General features: G+C 42.4%; 1 protein-coding gene across 1 annotated transcript in view; it reads left to right on the forward strand.

Moving 5' to 3' along the window:
- Nucleotides 1–18,772, forward strand: part of RNF144B (ring finger protein 144B) — a 103,917-nt gene that overhangs the window by 69,591 nt on the left and 15,554 nt on the right. Inside the window, exons 5-6 of the mRNA XM_073631136.1 lie at nucleotides 7,954–8,158; nucleotides 13,550–13,691. Of these exons, the coding sequence (XP_073487237.1) occupies nucleotides 7,954–8,158; nucleotides 13,550–13,691 (347 nt within the window). The remainder of the gene's footprint in view (nucleotides 1–7,953; nucleotides 8,159–13,549; nucleotides 13,692–18,772) is intronic.

The following is an 18,772-nucleotide window of genomic DNA, read 5'->3' on the forward strand; positions in this document are numbered from 1 at the left end:
CACGGGTTAATTAGCCTAGCTGTTAGAAGGGAGAAAGGGACAGTTTTAAGGCTAGATAGATGCAAGCTGAAATTCCACTTTAAGTATTTTATATCAGGGCTTGACAAATTTGCTTTGAATCTAGGAGCCAGCTAAAAAAGTTAGAAGCCAGCTAAAAAAGTTAGGAGCCAGGCACCGGAACTACATGTCCGGGAGTCGGGGAATAAGGATTTGACAGCAAATTGACAGCCTCATATATTCAGCAAAGAGACATTCTAATCCAGCAAAGAGACATTTCAATAAAGCAAAGAGACTTCCCTATATAGTAAAGAGTCAGCCCAATCCAGCAGAGCCATCCCCATATATTCAGCAAAGAGACAACCCAATCAAGCAAAGAGACATCCCATCCAGCAAAGAGACCTCCCCATCCAGCAAAGAGACATCCCCTCCGGCAAAGAGACATGCCCAATACAGCAGAGACATGCCCAAAAACAGCTCAGCTCACAGGTATAGGAATTGTGCAGCAATACACAGCGCCTACACATTCAATGGGCAGGCCGGTCCACCAAACCCCCCCTTCCCGTTCACTGCCACCGACCAACTCAACACCTATCTCGGCTCAGTGATGCAACATGTGACCCTTCAGTCAGTTTGACTGAACCGCGCTCCACCACCAGTCACGTGACCCTGACGCACAGCCCATCCGCTGCTGCCAGCCAAACAAAGGAAGCTGTAGCTGAGCTGGCCGCTCAGGCAGCCAGGAGTGAGAGCGGACACCACACTTGGGAGTGTGAGCACAGCGGGTGCGGAATAGTGAATGGACTGGCAAAAGCCCAGGCACCAGGGCGCAATTTCTAGTCGCAATTGCGTCCTGTCGCTCGGGATTTGTTGAACCTTGTTTTAAATCAATACACAGCTGGATTCAATCATTGATTTATATATGGCTACACTTATATTTTACTGAAATAGTGTTGTACAATGTACCACCTACGTCTGGTTGTCCAGTTAATGTCATTACTGTCTCTGCTTATATTTCTATCAAATGCCTAACCCATAAGTACTTTTAGAAAATTTTCATTAATGAAAATGTGTATGAATCACCAGTTCAAGGGTATTGATGTTCTCAGAAAAGAACTCCTGTTGCTGAATAAAAGAGTGAATCATTCTTTCATGTAGTCAGTTTCCATTAATAAACAGTTTAAATCACAAAACTGCTATGGAGTTCTGTAAATAGCCAGACAGCTCAGTGCCTACAGGTCTGATAGAGATCATTCGCATGAGGAGCTATTTGAACACATATAGTACTGTGCAAAAGGTTTACGCAGGTGTGAAGAACTACTGTAAAGTAAAAATGCTTTCAAAAATATCTATTTGAATTGCTTATTTTTATCAATTTCCGAAATACAAAGTGAACAGAAGAAAGATCGAAAACAAATCAATATTTGGTGTGACCACTCCTTGGCTTCGAACCAGCATCAGTTCTTCTAGGTACACTTGCACACAGTTTTTGGAGGAACTCAGCAGGAGACCGAAGGATTTGAGGCAACCTACATCCACAGAAGATCTGTGGTTAGTTCTCCAAGATGTTTGGAACAACCTACCTGCCGAGTTCCTTCAAAAACTGTGTGCAAATGTACCTAGTAGAATTGATGCTGGTTTGAAGCCAAAGGGTGGTCACACCAAATATTGATTTGATTTCAATTTTTCTTTTGTTCGCTTTGCATTTTGTAAATTAATAAAAATAAGAAATTCAAATAGATATTTTTGAAAGCATTTTTACTTACAGAATTGGTCACACCAAATGCTGATTTGATTTGGATTTCTCTTCTGTTCATTTACTTTCCATTATTTTAATTGATAAAAATAAACTATCAAAAGTTCTATTTCTGAAAGCATTCTTTATTTACAGCATTTTTTCACACTTACCTAAAAGTTTTCCACAGTACTGTAGGTTTATAAATAATTCATCTACATTTTTAGGCTACAGTATGTAGTCATCCTTGTCATTCTTGTGCAGTTATGCACTTCTGTACTGATATGTCACCACTGCTCCTTTTCCAACATACAGTATTGTATGGAACTGTCATAGTAGGTTAACTGATGGTGTTACTGTTATGGGTGTTACTGTGTTGTGTCACTAAACAATACAAATAATCTTGCAGTTATTATGGGATATGTATGGTTATCTCTAAAGAACATACTGCAGGACTTAATTGCATATCGTATGCTTTCCTTATATTGCTGTTTCTATTCATATATTTGCATCGTCAGTTATGACCAGGGCTTTTGTTTCTCAAAGAATAGGTGCAGAAACTCCCCCTTTTCAAGTCACCTTCTGTCTCTGCCGCTACCCATCTTCGGGCATCGTTACTTTGTTCCACCCCTTACCCACCTCCCAGTACTGCCCCTTTCAGAGAATACAAAACCAAGTAACATTTGTGGAACTAAGTAATTTGTATAGAATTTGTTAATGATAACAAGAAAAGCAGTAAAATAGATCCCCTGCAGCCAGCAACAGGAGACCACCCCAGCAACAATAGATTCCCCCAGCAAAACTGGACCACCTGCAACACAATACCCCCCTGCAACAATAGACCCCCAGCAGTAAAAACAGAATCCTTTGCAGCCAGCATCAATAGACCACCCAGCAGCCAGCAACAATAGGCCCCCCAGCAACAATAGATCCCCCCAGCATCAATGGACCACCTACAACAAAATACCCCCCCCAGCAACAGTAGACAGCCAGCATCAATATACTTTCCAGCAGCCAGCAACAATAGACCCCTCCCTTAACATTCCATCTTTCCCAGCAACAACTGACCCCCCCCCAGCAACATAAGACCCACCCCCATCAACAATAGATCTCCCACCAGGAACAATAGACCTACTCAGCAAAAATGTACCTCCCCCTTGCCAATAAAGATCCCCTCCATCGACAATAGATCCCCCAGCAGCCAGCATAAATAGACCCTGCAGCGCACCCCTTACCATTACATACAGTCAGTGCTGGAGGTGTCAGAACTTGGTTCCCCCGCGTTCCCGCTGCAAAAAAGCCCTGGTTAAAAGAAGGACAGATACTCACCTTTCCTTGCACTCCTTCGTGCTGGCAGCCACCTCCGAATATGAAGGAGTATGTGATTTATTACAATGGGACAGCAATCAGCCAATCAGCACTGTCACACAGGTAGCTAATAGAACTGTGTAAGCTCTTATTCCAGCGATTCCTACCTCACACAGGGATTTCCATTCACTCCCAGCAACTAAACTGGGCAGGGGCAAGCAATAGGAAAGTAAGGCTATGTTATTGGTGAGGGCTGCACTAAAGTGAACCTGTTGCTTTTCTCTGCATTTCAATGTGATATATTTCATTTTTTTAAATATAAAGTATGCATGTTTATTTCGATAAACTGTGTTGTATGTTTGCTGTTTCCAAAAATACCTGAGGCCAAATATTCACAGCAAGGGAAATTATCTGTGGATGTAGCCATAAAAGCCCATTCCCAATATTCATCTGCATTAAGGGCACTTTCACACTGACCAGCGCTGGGCACCGGCAGTAAAGCGCCGCTATGTTTAGCGGTGCTTTACTGTCGTTTTTGCTGGGCTTTTCAGCCGCTAGCAGGGTGCTTTTAACCCTCGCTAACGGCCAGAAAAAGGGGTTAAAAGTGCCGGCAAAGCGCTGCTGTGGCAGCGCTTTGCCATTGCTTCAGCGGCGCTGCCCATTGATTTACTTAATTTCCTAAGATCTGGAGCAACTGCATTTGTAGAGTGCACAGTCTATCTGCCCTTTGTAAATCAACCCCGTTACCTTTAAAATGACACTCAGCAGTGCTCAAATGCATTTCAACCAGGATGCACAGTAAAGCCTTCTGAAAATAGAGGGTATTCACGTTTCTTATTCTATCCTATATCCCAAAAATAAGAGGATCATTCCTCATTTCAGGACAGTGGACAGAGCCAAATCATTGCTTAATGCCCCATTGGCCAGATGCACATTCAGAATCGCTGGTGTACAGTGCAAACATAGCTTAGTATTATAGAGATTTTAGTTAAAAATTGCAGACTGTTTCAGGCAATTTGACCATCATTGGTGCAGTGTATGGAAACAGTGTTTTTTGTGGAGTAGTGCTTGGAATACAACGAGGTAGTATAGCCATACAGGGTGTGGTGAGAAGGGACTCAAGCAATCAAAAAGCCCTCTTTCTAATCAGCAGGGGTGATTTACTAAAGGCAAATAGACTATGCACTTTTGCTTAGTATATATGATGAAGCTTCACTTTGTAAAAAATACCCAATCAGGTGCAAGGGAAATAAAAGAAAATGTATTTCTGCTTGCACATGATTGGGTGATGGAAATCAGCTTATTCACTAAGTTCCGAGAAAAATTAGTGTAACTGCACCTGCAAAGTGCACAGTCTATTTGCCTTTAGTAAATCAACCCTAGTGTGTAGCACAATAAAGCCTTCTTAAAACAGAAGTTATTCACATGTCTCATTCCATCCCATATCCCAAAAATAAGAGGTTTATTCCTCATTTCAGGATAGTGGGGGTCGGGGGGGGGGGGGGGTCATGCAAATCATTGCTTCACGCCCCATTAGCCAGATGCACATCAAGAACTGCTGGTATATCATCATATAGAATACTATTATATAGCCATTTATTCCAATCTGCATACAGCTGTTTCAGGCTATTTGGCCATCATTGGTGCAATGTATGTAAACCCATGCTGCAAACACAGTGTGAATTCCAATGGCTGTATAATTTTAGGATAACCGTAGTTTAGCCACTGCATTTTTTGCACACAAGTAAAAATCTGAGTTTTTGGTCATAAAATTACTTAAACCTCCAGAACATTATATATATTCTGAAAGGAGATATCCTGTAAAATAATAAGATAGTTTTGCAGGATTTTTGTGTGCATATTTTTAGGAAACAAAAAAATAAAATGAATTTTAGTGCAAGCACACAAAAAAATAACAAGTTTTTTGGTAGTTTATAAAAGATGGGTTTGCATCAATAGGGACCAAACAAGTCTTAAAATTGATTGCGCTCTTAATATAGTAAAAACTACAGTACCCAAAAACCTCTATAGACGATGCCTTAAAAGCCTTTACTGCCCATCAGTTTAGAGGTACCTTTGAACCTTGGCACTAGAATTATTGCCCTCATTCCACTGTCCATGGCAATCTTACATGGCCAGGTGTTTGCATTTGCGGGTGTGTGCAGGGCAACAGTTATTATAATTATTTTAATCCTTTTTATTTTACTGTTTTTCCATTTTTTTAATTTAACGTTATTGCTTTCACAGGGGGTTAACAAACCTCCATGTGATAGTATTGATCAGGTGACAGGTACTCTTTATGGAGACATTAGGGGGTTGATTTTACTAAAGGCAAATAGGCTGTGCACTGTGCAAAATGCAATTGCACTCTGCAAGTGCAGTTGCTCCAGAGATTAGTAAATGGGCAGAAGCTCTGCTGACTTCCATCATCCAATCATTTGCAAGTAAAAATGCAGTTTTTTTTTCCTTTTTACAAGTAAAACAGGCGCAGTGCAACAGTACCTCTATAAAGTATACCTTGATAGTCCAGGGGGGTTGGAAACTATATATAATGATTATATATATATAGAGACTGGTCTGTCAGGGCTGCCGCCGATGAGACCAGAAGCAAGGTCTAACAGGCTGAGACAAGGAAAATGGGGCACCTCTGATTATGTATCAATAAACATTTATTATAAAAAATAATATCCACTCACATGGAAGATAGCATATCTGCATTCAGGCATGTCTCTGGATGAGAGGAGAGGAGAGGGACTGCAAGCTTCAGCATGTCCAAAAACGGCTGGCGAATCCACAGGTGGTGTCAGTTTTTTTTCCTTGTACATGATTGGGTACTCTTTGCGAAGTGAAGCTTTACTCATTTACTAAGCTCTGAAGCAACTGCACATGGAGAGTGCAACTGCACTTTGCAAAGTGCACAGCCTATTTGTCTTTAGTAAAAAAACCCCTAGGAGTCTAATAAACCCCAATGTCTCTCCTACCCTCCAAAGCTAAGAGATTTGCTCAGATAGATGCTCCTCTGGCTGTACCTGCCAGGGTATTGAAGCTCTGAAACTGAAAGGGATGAAATTCTCATTTCCAGTTTCATTCAGTGCAGTGAAATTGAAGAATGCATGTGTCTCGGTTTCCTCGTGCTCCCCATTCTGAAGTGACTGGATGTGATCCCAGGCTCCGGGTAAGAACAGGAGAGCCTGGGAGCCATGCCGAGCTGCCTGCACAATGAAAGTGATTGGCCATTAACTTGTACTTACGGGTCACTCTTTGGATGTGCTACGTACGTCCAAAGAGCTGCACTAGTTATGGTACAATCTCCCATATCCCCTCACCTTCTTCAGCAAAATAGGTGTAATTGCAGACTGACCATGCACACATTTGTAGTATCTGAATATAATAGCCTGCATAAGGCTGGGAATTCTATTTGTCATCTTGCAACCTGGCTCCAATATTGTGCATGTCCTAGGACAGTGGGCTTCAAACTGCAGCCCTGGGGCCAGATGCAGCCCTTTGCTTGCCTTTATCCAGCCCTTGGGGTGTTATTTCTGCCACTGACACCAACAATGGGGCATAATTCCTTCCACTGACACCAACGATGGGGCATAGTTCCTTCCACTGACACCAACAATGGGGCATAATTCCTTCCACTGAAACCAACGATGGAGCATAATTCCTTCCACTGACAACAAAAATGGGGCACTATTCCTCCCACTCACACCAACTATTTCTCCCCGTAATACCAAAGATCGGGCATTGTTTACTCCCACTGGGTACAGTTCGGCCCCCCTAAAGTCTGAAGGACAGTAAACTGGCCCTTTCTTTGGAAGGTTTGGAGACCCCCGTCCTGGGATATTGAGCCTTATACCTGCAGTTACCTTTAAAACGGAACTCTAGCCCTACTTTCTGTCTTGCACAATATCTTCCCCTGTACTGAAATTGCTTATTCTGATTTTACAGCCGACTGTAAGCTTCTCACAGGATGCATTAGAAGCTGTAATAAGTCAGATAGAGTTCATTTCTTAGAGGACATCATGGAGACTCAGCATGACATGTGGGCATTACTACATCTTCCTGTTTTCAGGAAGCTATGTACTGCACACTGCCAGCCCCTGTTACCATCCAGGATCTGCCTGCATTGTATAGAGAAGAAAAGAGACCTAGAGATGATGTCGCTGGGTCTAAAATAAAGTATGTAATGAAAATAAAAAGGTTTTATTTTAAAATTTCATTAGCATCTTAATGAGGGGAGAAAGGAGGTACCAGAGAACACAAAATACTGTATAAGCAGATTAAACTTCAGCATTAATCTGTTCTTGATTAACAAAGGTGGAATTCTGCTCTACTGAGTACCAGAGGTTAGAAGAATGGACTTCAGTGCCCTCTTAATGCTAAAAGTTTCCAAGGTTCTCTCTTGTTATTTGTTTTGCTGGCATGCTGTATGCCTCAGGCAGCAGATAATTTCACCTTTTCTAGTGAGTCTGGCTATGTAAAAAGCAGGCAGCAGGTGACAGATGGCATAAATACAAAGCATTGTTCATGTTCCAGGCACATACAGTGCTTTTTATTTTTCAATTGTAACGTAGTTTACCTTGTTTGCTGATGGGCATATAGAACCGCCTGGCACTTCACCATGCCAGCTGCAGATTGCGTGATCTGCAACAAAGTTGGAAAACCACTAGATTGGGGCTATATAAAATGATCATAGTACAGTGCAGCATCTTATTACCTCTTTTTTTTTTTCCATACGTGTGAAGATACAAGATACTTATTGACTTTGAAAGTTGGCAGTGGCTAATACAAAGAGCAGTTATCTGTGGACATGGTCTAAAATAAACTTTCCATTTAGTTAAAAGTTCTTTAGTTGAATAAAAAAAAAGGTTATATAAATTAAAATATCTTTGGTTCTAATACTTTTCCAGAAGTCCATCTTGACCCCTGCAGAACGTGGTGCCCAACAGCAGATTGCCAAACAGTTTGCCAGATTGAAGCCAGCGATTCTGATATGCCTGTGTCTGTGGAATGCCAAGTTTGCCTTATGAAATTTTGTTCTGTATGCAAAAAGTCTTGGCACCCTGAACACTTATGCCAGGAAAACCAGCCTGAAGCAGTTCAACCTGAGAAAGGGTAACGTGTATATTTCATCTGATTTTATTGTTCTGTGATATTTGTACCCATTGAGCAATTTTTTTGATTTTAAAATCAATGAAGAACTTTTTCTTTTCTAACCAAGTATGTAAGTTTGACCTGTTAATGTATTAGGAAAACTCAAAGAGTCCTTGCAAAGCAGTTTCTTCTCATGCTAGGATCTCAGCTTTCAGAGCAGGATGAGGATAGTATACAGAATAGCAGTTATGGTGTTAGGGCGTAGGGTAAGCAATACATTAGGTTTCAGTGCAGACAGCTTGGCATTGATAGTTTTTAGCACTGACCTCCCATTGCTAAGAGCTGTACCCTCAGCTCACTGAAAAACCCTAAAACTAGCCCTCACACTAACATTAATGTTAGCCTCAACACATGTAAGATTAACTACTTGTTTGCATACTTCTCTGCCCTGCACTAGGATGCTCTGCAAACAAAGACTAAAGCAAGTCATATATTATACAATTTTCTTTCCTTCCCCCCCAATGGGCAGAAGGAAAAAAAATCGCTCAATTTTCCCATGAACACAGTCAGTGTTTATGGGGGAATCCCTCCCACAGTGCTATTGTATTCTGGGGGCATGGGGAGCCTTCCTTGCTGGCACAACAAAATGATGACTTCCGGCTGCTATAGCCACTGGCAGTCATAGCATAAAAACAATTGGACAGGCTGGTTGTGCTGAAGTTGATCGATGGATCAGCCTGTCCATACTTTGATTAAAATTTTCGAACTGCCTCCTTTAGTTTTTAAATTGAATTGAAAGATGTCGGGTGGGAATGTGGCGACAGGGTCACTCTAATGCCCCGTACACATGATAGGATTTTCCAACGGAAAATGTTTGATAGGAGCTTGTTGTCGGGAGTTCTGACCATTTGTAGGCTCCATCAGACATTTTCCATCGGAATTTCCATCACACAAAATTTGAGAACCAGCTCTCACATTTTCCGACAACAAAATCCGCTGCCGGAAATTCCGATCGTGTGTACACAATTCCAATGCACAAAGTTCCACGCTTACTCAGAATCAACCAGAAGAGCAGCACTGGCTATTGAACTTCATTTTTCTCGGCTCGTTGTACGTGTTGTACGTCACCGCGCTCTTGACGTTCGGAATTTCCGACCAACTTTGTGTGACCGCGTGTATGCAAGACAAGTTTGAGCCAACATCCGTCAGAAAAAAAACATGGATTTTGTTGCTGAAAAATCCTATCGTGTGTACAGGGCAATAGAGTAAATTTATAAACCATCCAAAATTCACATGTATGGCCAGCTTAAAACCCCTGCATCAAATTTGCTCTTTCTCTTTCAGAGTTGGGATCCTGAAGCTGGAATACACTGTTCTGTTTAGGTGTTAGGTTAGTGTTAAGCTTAGCTTTTAGTGCTTTGGGGAGAGTTTAGGTGTTAAAGGCTTACTTATGGGTTAGATCAGGGGTAGGCAATCTCGGCCCTCCAGCTGTGGTGAATCTACAAATCCCATCATTCCTCTGCCTCTAAGAGTCATGCCTGTGATTGTTAGGGTCTTGCAATGTCTCATGGGACTTGTAGTTTCAAAACAGCTGGAGGGCCGAGGTTGCCTACCCCTGGGTTACATAACGTGTTAGGGTTTGTAAAGTTAGGATAAAGTGCTTATTGGAGTGCATTAAGAGGGCTTACTGTAGGTGTCAGGCTAAGTGTTAGCATGAGGAGGAAAATAAGTGTAGAGGGACAAATTAAAGGTTATGTTTTGGGGGGTTAAGTGTTAAAGGGCTAGGTTAGCAGTTACTGGCAAACTGTGTAACTACTGTAGTCACACTAGTTCTTGCATTGGGAGCCTCATGCCAAAAACTACTAGCACAGGACTCCTGGTGCCGTAAACCAATGTATCAAAGTAACTGAACAATTTCTGTATGCTATGCAAACCAAGACTCATCTGCATTGATAGGTATTGTGTTAAGAAAACCTTTGCAAGAATTCCTCAAAGTGAGAGCTGGTTTGTACTGTGGTTGTTTACTGTGTTTTATCATATGTTACCACCCACCAAACACCTACACTGCGGTTTAGTCATTCTGCTTTTCAATGACCCTTGTGGATATAACATTCAAACTCCCTTCAGCTGTAGCAAATTTTCCTTTCTTCAATAACATACTGTTCGGAGATGTACAAAATGTTAAGGTATTCAATTTGGTACAAATGAAGTAAGCCAGCAAATTCAGGAGCCATTCTGAATGCCCGAGACAGCTTGATACAATAATGATAAATTGTATATTGACATCATTTCCTGTCTGTAGATAGTCCCTGATCTCTCCATATACATCCTGATTGACAGTTCCAAGGGGGAGATCTGATTGGTCAGGTTGGATTTTCATGTTGTTTTTTTCCTAAATTAAAACAGACTTCTTCTGTCTCCCGTATCCCCTTCCATAGGCATAAACAGGTATGCTTGGCTAATGGGAGCATTAGGCCTCATGCACACTGGACGTTAAAATAACGTTATAAAAATGCCAGTAGCTTTGCAGTGAGCTTTTCAACTTTTTTTAACGTTTTTGTAATAGCTTTTTTTAGCGTTTTTCCACGATATCATTTTTTAGCGTTTTTTTTTTTTAAGTGATCAAAAAATGCTGGTGAGCTTTTTTGAGCACTTATCGGCGTTTATCAGCGTTTTTTGACGTTAGAGCATTTTACAGCTGAAAAACTCCTCTCAGAACCCACTAGTTTTGGGGTTTTTTTAAAGCCAAAAAACACCCCAGTCAAAAACTGCTGATAACAGCCTATGTGTGCATGGACACATAGGATAACATGATGGGGAGTTTATTGACTGTAGAAAAAAATGTCTGAAGCCAAAAACAGCTCCTGTAAAAACATCCAGTGTGCACGAGGCCTTAAAGATAAATTCCAAACAGCTAAAATGCATGGAAAAAATACATATTGCAGCTGTTTTACCTACTAAAGGATTTGTATTTCTGTCCATTCAGTTCCAAGATTTACACAGCTCTGCCTCACAGCACAGCCATGTCTATCAGCGCAGAGGACCGGATCTTTCCCTGCTGCAGTTTCACTTACAGGCCCCCTCCCTGTCCCCACCCTGCAATTAGAAATGAAAAGGAAAGCAGCACCCTGATGACTTCATCTCTCTGTCCATGTGTTCTCCAACACTGGTACTGCTACTCTCTGCCATCTCTGTTCTGCAGATTGTACAGTAGACTGCTAGATGCTGATACCAAGTAGATTTCAGTTATTTACATGCTTGCATTTAAAAATATACATTTAAATCTGTATTAATGATTACAGAAGTGCTTTGCACTTTTCATATCTGTCTGGAGTTCAGCTTTAATACAAATGTAGAGGCCTTTTACGTTTAGTGCCTGTTGGTAGCTGTAGACGTGAGCTCAGTGTGTAAAAATATACACTGAAAACATGAATGCATTTAATAAATATTTGACTTGAATGTATCAAGAGAATCATTTTTATTTTTTTATTATTAAAAATGTATTATTAAAAATTTCTAGCCAGTAGTTATTGGATAGCCGTTGAACTGGAATAGGTGAGATAATCTGATATGGATTGTTTGGCTGACAGTATGGAACAAAAAAATAAGCAAAAACACTGACCTATAAGAACATTTCCTGGTCAAATAACTGTTTCTGCTATAGTACACAAACATATACCACAAAGCTAGCTTAGTGTGCAATTTACGGGGTTAAGAGGGAGTAAGGAGGCTTCATACTGCCTCCTCGCGCCATGTCAAACGACTCTGAAAAGCAATCTGAATGGAGTTCTTATTTCAGAGGCATGAAAATGTTGCCACACGTCTAAATATAGCCTTAAAGTATCTGTAAAGGCTCAAGGTTTTTTACCTTCATGCAATTTATGCATGAAGGTAAAAACCTATGTGCAGCAGCCTCCTAAAACGTACCTTTGCCCCATCGCTATCCAGCGATGTGCACAAGAGCCTTGGCACTCTCTGGTCTCTCACTCCTCATTGGCTGAGACAGCAGCGGTAGCCATTGGCTCCCGCCACTGTTAATTAAAGCCAGTGAGCCAATGAGGAGAGAGCGGTGGCAGGGCATAGCTTCATGTGTGAATAGACACACAGAACAGCAGCTCGGGAGCAAGCCTGCTCAGATGCACATATAGCAAGCTGCTTGCTATAGGGGTACAAGGCCGGAGGGAAGGGCTGGGAGGGCCAGTGGGGGACCCGAGAAGAGGAGGATCAGGGCTGCTCTGTGACAAAACCATTGCACAGAGCAAGTAATTATGTCATGTTTGTTATTTTTAAAACAAAAACAAATATCTACATTTAATATCTACCTTTAAGCTGGATATACATGCTTGTTTATTTTTTTAGCTGGCGGGCCAAAGGAAAATAAAAATGTTTCCCTCATCCACACAAGCAAGGTGGATGGAGGAATACTCCCTGTTGTGCTATTTTATTCTGACAGCTGAAACTCCACTGTCAGAATACACTGATCAGTGCTGCAGCTGATTTTCTGCAGCCGATTTACTGTAGCCGATTCAATATAAGTTTTCCAACAGTTTCATTTGACAGAAGTTGATCTACCAATTGACTTTTGTCAAACAGGGAGCACCACACACAGATAGAATTTTGTCCCATCCCTGCTGAACTGGCCAAATTTTGATCTGTATGTACCCAACTTTAGTGTTACTGAAAAGAAAAATCAGGCTTCCTCTCCAAACAGTCAGGGCTGTGTGGTAGGCCAGAGGCATATACAGTAAATGAGACCTGTATGGACAGAAATACAGATCCTTTCCTGGGCAGGTAAACCTTCTCCCTTGTATGCATTTCCTCAGTGTATTTAGCTGTTTATTTAGTATTTAGCTTCAATAATTAAATTTTTTGTGCACACATACAGCTACGCATTTTTTACATAGCGGATGGGTGTGTGCAAAATTCCACAGAGCCTGGTATTATTATTGTTATGCAATGTAATATGAAATCAAGATGAACATCATAATTTAAAAGAAGTCAAAACAAAGGAAACAAGATTTGCGTGTCTGACTTGTACGAGATAAGCAACTGCCGATGTTTTGTTTAACCTAATGTAAATATATTCAATCCCAATTCCAAAAAAGTTGGGGCGATGTGTAAAATCTAAATAAAAACAGAATGCAATGGTTTGCAAATCTCATAAACCCGTATTATATTCATAATAGAAAATAGAAAACATAAATGTTTAAAATGAGAAAATGTACCATTTTAAGAAAAAAGTAGGGTCATTTTGAAAGTGATAGCAAAATGTCTCAAAAAAGTTGGGACAGGGCAACAAACAGCTGGCAAAGCAAGTGCTGGGTACTGTATTTAAAGAGTTCAGTTATATCTCTGAAGTTTGGAAAACTGTATGTTGGTTGACACATTTAATTGAACTTATTTCCTTTCTAGGGCTGACTGTACAGATGTAGATGCTTGTATCAAGCAATGTCCTATGTGTCATATTTACATTGAGAGGAATGAAGGCTGTGCACAAATGATGTGCAAAAACTGCAAACACACATTCTGCTGGTACTGCTTACAAAATCTTGATGTGAGTATCTAATATTGTTGAGAGTCGCTGATTTGTAATTTTTTTATGCTTATGCAAAAGTGGGGCTGTGTTGCAACTGCAGAGGGTTAACTGCTCTTTACTGTCTAAAGGACTTGGAAAAACATTCTTACTTACCTGATCCTCCACTCCTGCAGGCTCCCCCTGCTGTTATGCACTTCATATTTAGCACATTATAAAATAATTTACCTGTTAAATGATGCCCTCCACTGAAGTACTGTCAGCAGTCCCAGAGGTCATGGGCACTTACATCCTCTCCTGTTCTTCCAGGTTCACTCTGTTTGGCCTCTTGAATGGCTGGGCCATGATGATGTCACTCTTGCGCATGCGCACCTGAGCCACATCATCATGGCACAGAGTGGTACCATAAATTTATGCATAGCTGCACATGCGTGGCCCAGTGTACATTATCACTGACAGGCAGGGAGAAGCATTTTTGAGAGAAGAGACCAATACAATTTCTTCTTTCATAAAAACCCTACCTGTCAGTTGTCATGTTCAATCCACTTTTTTGGTATATAAAAAGCTAACATTGCCATGTCTTACTGGTGGTAGGGCTTTTATTTCTTCTCAGCACCAGACAAAAGATCCAAGAAATATTCAGTAGGTTGCATGGAACCATACAGAGAGCACTGGTGTCCACACAATGGTCTGACATGCTCCCCTGTCTTGTCAACAGCATAGTCATACACTCAGCTTGCTCTCTTCTCTAATAAGACACAACCATATTAGTTATCCTAATCGTAAGGTACAGGACACATGCTTGATATTCATAGATCCTGGGTTAGAGGCTGGCACTTTGAAGTGATTGGACACTGGTAAAGTCTTTGAGGACATGCTCCCTGGACGTCCTCCCAGATAGCAAGGATAACTTGCCACAAATTTGTGGCAGTGTTGAATTGCAAGTCTTGTTAACTTGCTGCACATTTTCACTGGCAAGTAGTACACTTGCAGAGCACTTGAAGCACAAGTTCTAGTTGACACTTTTCCAATTTGTAGCAAATTTGTGTGGCAAGTCTCTAGCAAGAGCAAAGTTACAGGGGTGAGTCTACAGCAAGACTCTACAGCAAGACTGCAAGTCTACAGCATGAAAATTCCATCACAGTGACCCCTGTGGTGGGATGACTATTGCACAACATAACTGAACCAGAACCTGCAGCAGACTTACAGAATGTTTGCAAAGAAAGTTGATCTGGAGTCACGCAATGCGAACTTGCTGCACTTGTGCAACAAACTTGTGAGGCCTGCCAGGTCCAGCAATAGCTTAGCAATTCATTTTCAAACTTGCAGCTCAGTTGTTTGCTATCTGGGCTGCTATAACCCTACCCTACTTTGTGAATCCTCAGTTTTTTGCTAGTGTCCTAAGATAATGGACCTCTTCTTCCTTACAGAGAAATCACTCTTAACCTAACTAGTTTATTTTACTTCTGATTCATCAATTAATTCTTCAGTCAACGCCTCACTGTCTTCCAGTACAACAATAGCAGCAGTGCACCTGGATCGGTGCAACCTCAGTAATACCATGGTAGCCATACCCGGACCCCACACTATGAGGACAGCCTGTAATGTTGCTTCAGGCACTGGATCCTGCAATTGATGCAACACATGATAACTGCAGAGTGCTATACAGGTCCAGGGCCGTGGTCCACCTCTAAGAAAACCAAGACCACGAAGAACCCTAGGGGTTGTGCATAGCTTGTTGGGAAAAGTCTGGACCCTATATGGGATAAATTACATGGATTGGTAGCACAGGTTAATGCTGTTTATTGGACCGTTAATGTAGCCATACAACAAGTATAAGATATAATACCGCCAATACTTGCTTTACATTGTTTATGTGTATCCTGGGGAATTCACATTTATATGTTAAAACTATCAGGAAACTGTGAATGTATTTGAAACCATTTCACTCACAGACAATGCCGGGACAATTGGTGCCCAGGGCGAAAATGGCAAACTGCCCCCCCCCTCAGGATAGGGTAACAGTGGTGTTAGGTTTGTAACATATGTAATATATGTGATGTGTACCAAAATAGTACCAATTGTTGTGTTACACTGCATTGAACTGAATAGTTTAAAATTGGCGCATAAATATGGGGCTAAGAGTGGCAATGGTCAGACAGAAAACATACCTGCATCGGTGATGTTATTGAAACAAAAGAATGTCCCTGCATCCATGGTGTCACTGGAAGGAAGAAAAAAATGTCCCTGTGTTGATGGTGTCACTAGAAGGAAATAATTGCCACTGTGTCACTGGTGTCAGTCTGAAAAGGACTGATTAGCATCTAAGTCAGTGGTATGAAGGAGGGGAGGGGAGCTGGGCTCTGTGGGGTGCATGGAACTAAAGGACTCTAGGGGGCTCAGAGGGAATGAGACTGAAAGGGTTCCTTCAGATGTGCCACAATCATTGCTGGTGTTTGACACTGCTTGCTTTTACCGCAACCCACATGTCTGTGAATGAGCCTTAAGGCCTTGTTTACAATAGGGGTTGGTGGGTTGTTTTAACATTCCCCCCAGGCTACAAAGGCAGTCGTATGGGGCTATACACGTGCTGCAGCTGTGAGGCTCTGTATACTGGAAAATGACACCCCTATCACATTTAGTGGACAGTTGGATGTAATGGAATCATGACAGAATGCACAAAGGGATCTGTGTTAAGAGTTGATATTTACTGTGAGTGATAAGATTTGAGTTAGAAAATGTAAAATAAAGTTAGGCTAGGTTCACACCTACAGGAGTGATCGAGCATGCATGTGTTTCGGTGTTTAGGGCAGCCCCTTTATTTCAATAGGCTGCCTTATATGCGGGGAAATTGGAAAAGTCCCTGACCCTTTTCAAAAAGACGCCCCACACCACCTGCATGATGCTGCTGCACAATGCAGTTTGAGGCCCATAAAAATGTGTGCATTAGCAGATGCATGGGATTTAATCCATCTGTGGGCTGGCTGGTTGTACCCAAGTCGATCCATTGATCGACTTGGGTACAGCCAATCTGTTGGATCTTTTACATGCGATTACTGCCAGTGGTTATAGAAGCTAGCAATAATCATGTGTTCTGCTGGCCAGGAAGGCTCCCCACTGGCAGAACACAATAGCACTGCGAGAGGGATTCCCCCATCAACAATGACTGTGTAAACCCAGCAATTTAAGGGCAAGGGCAACTCCTGATTTAAAGGAAAGAAAATTGCATAATCTGTGCCCCGCTTACCAGGCACGTTTAACACTCAGTACAAGGAAAACTCTTCCCATTAAATATGTTTTTCAGTAAACCTTTCATAGACTACTTAGCAACCTTCACATCAGAATTCTGGAGTCCACACTTACATCAAGAGCCCCCCTCCCTTCACATCAATAGTTCCCCTTTAAATCAGGAGTTGCCCTTGTCCTCCCTGACATAAAAAGTCCATCCTTACATAAGAGGTCTTCCCTCCACACAGCAGTCCCCCTTTACAGTACAGTCCTCCCTTACATCACAGTCCTCCCTTACACCGGAGTCCTTCCTTACATCAATGTGCCCTCCCACAGTAATGTCCCCCCTTACATCATTGTCCTCCTTTATAATCAGTGTCCCTTCTTACATTAATTCTCCATCATACATCAGAGTCCTTCCTTTCAGTGTGCCTCCCTTACATTAGTGTGCCCCCTTCTTACATTAGTGTGCTCCCCTCCTAACATTAGTGTGCCCCCCTTCTCACATCAGCGTGCCCCCTCCTTACATAAGAGCACCCCCTCCTTACATTAGTGTGCCTCCTCCTCTCATAAGAGCACCCCCTCCATACATTATTGTGCCTCCTCCTTACATAAGAGTACCCCCTCCTTACATTAGTGTGCCTTCTCCTCTCATAAGAGCACCCCCTCCTTACATTAGTGTGCCCCCTCCTTACATAAGAGCATCTCCTCCCTACATTAGTGTGCCCCCTCCTTACATAAGAGCATCCCCTCCTTACATTAGTATGCCCCCTTATCACATAAGAGCACCCCTCCTTACATTAGTGCCCCGCCTCCTCACATAAGAGCACCCCCTCCTCACATAAGAGCACCCCCTCCTTACATTAGTGTGCCTCCTCCTTACATAAGAGCATCCCCTCCTTACATTAGTGTGCCCCCTCCTTACATAGGAGCATCCCCTCCTTACATTAGTGTGACCCCCCCCTCTTACATTAGTGTGCCCCCCTCCTTACATAACTGTGACCCCCTCCCTCCCCATTTACATTAGTGTGCCCCCCTCCTTACATAACTGTGACCCCCTCCCTCCCCCCTTTACATTAGTGTGCCCCCTCCTCACATAAGAGCATCCCCCCCTTATATTAGTGTGCCCCCTCCTCACATAAGTGCATCCCCTCCTTACATTAGTGTGACCCCCCCTTACATTAGTGTGCCCCCCTTACATAACTGTGACCCCTCCCCTCCCTACCCCCTTTACATTATTGTGCCCCCTACCTTAAGCAGCATGGGTGTAGCTCACAGTAGGAGATTGGAGGAGGAGCAAGTGTGTAACAGGAGTTCTGTCCTCCTCTGGGAGCTAGGGGTTAGGACCCCAATAACTGGAGGGAGAGGGGGAGACGGAGGTGTTTAGAATTTCAGAGCCCTATCTTAGTCAGTGCAGTAGTGATTACAGAAAATGAATCTTTCAGCTGCTCTTGTCTCTGTCGGCTGCTACTAAAAGATCAGTTCTCTGTAATCACTATTCACTGCTCAGAAGAGCTCAGCGAGGACGGCATTCTATTGTGTGTGCAGTGTAGAAGTACACAGAGGGCATGGTGCAGGCTATAGGAGACAGAATTATAACTGCACAGATAAGTGAGTGAGATAAGGCAGAGTGAGGATCTTTACAGTGCGCGAATGAGGGAGAATAACAGTCACTCCTGTCAATGAGGCAGGAGAACAGTGGAAGCTCCCAATGCGCCCCCCCTCACTGCATCTCGGGACACCGCCCAGGGCAGGTGCCCCTTCCGCCCACCCCTTGTACCAGCCCTGCTCAGATTACCTTTTCAAACATGGGCTAATATTCCACCACTCAGAGCTTAATCTCGTGGGTATGACCAGTTGTTACATGACACCAT

This window comes from Aquarana catesbeiana, linkage group LG05 (genome assembly GCF_042186555.1).
Source record: "Aquarana catesbeiana isolate 2022-GZ linkage group LG05, ASM4218655v1, whole genome shotgun sequence".
Lineage (NCBI taxonomy): Eukaryota > Metazoa > Chordata > Amphibia > Anura > Ranidae > Aquarana > Aquarana catesbeiana.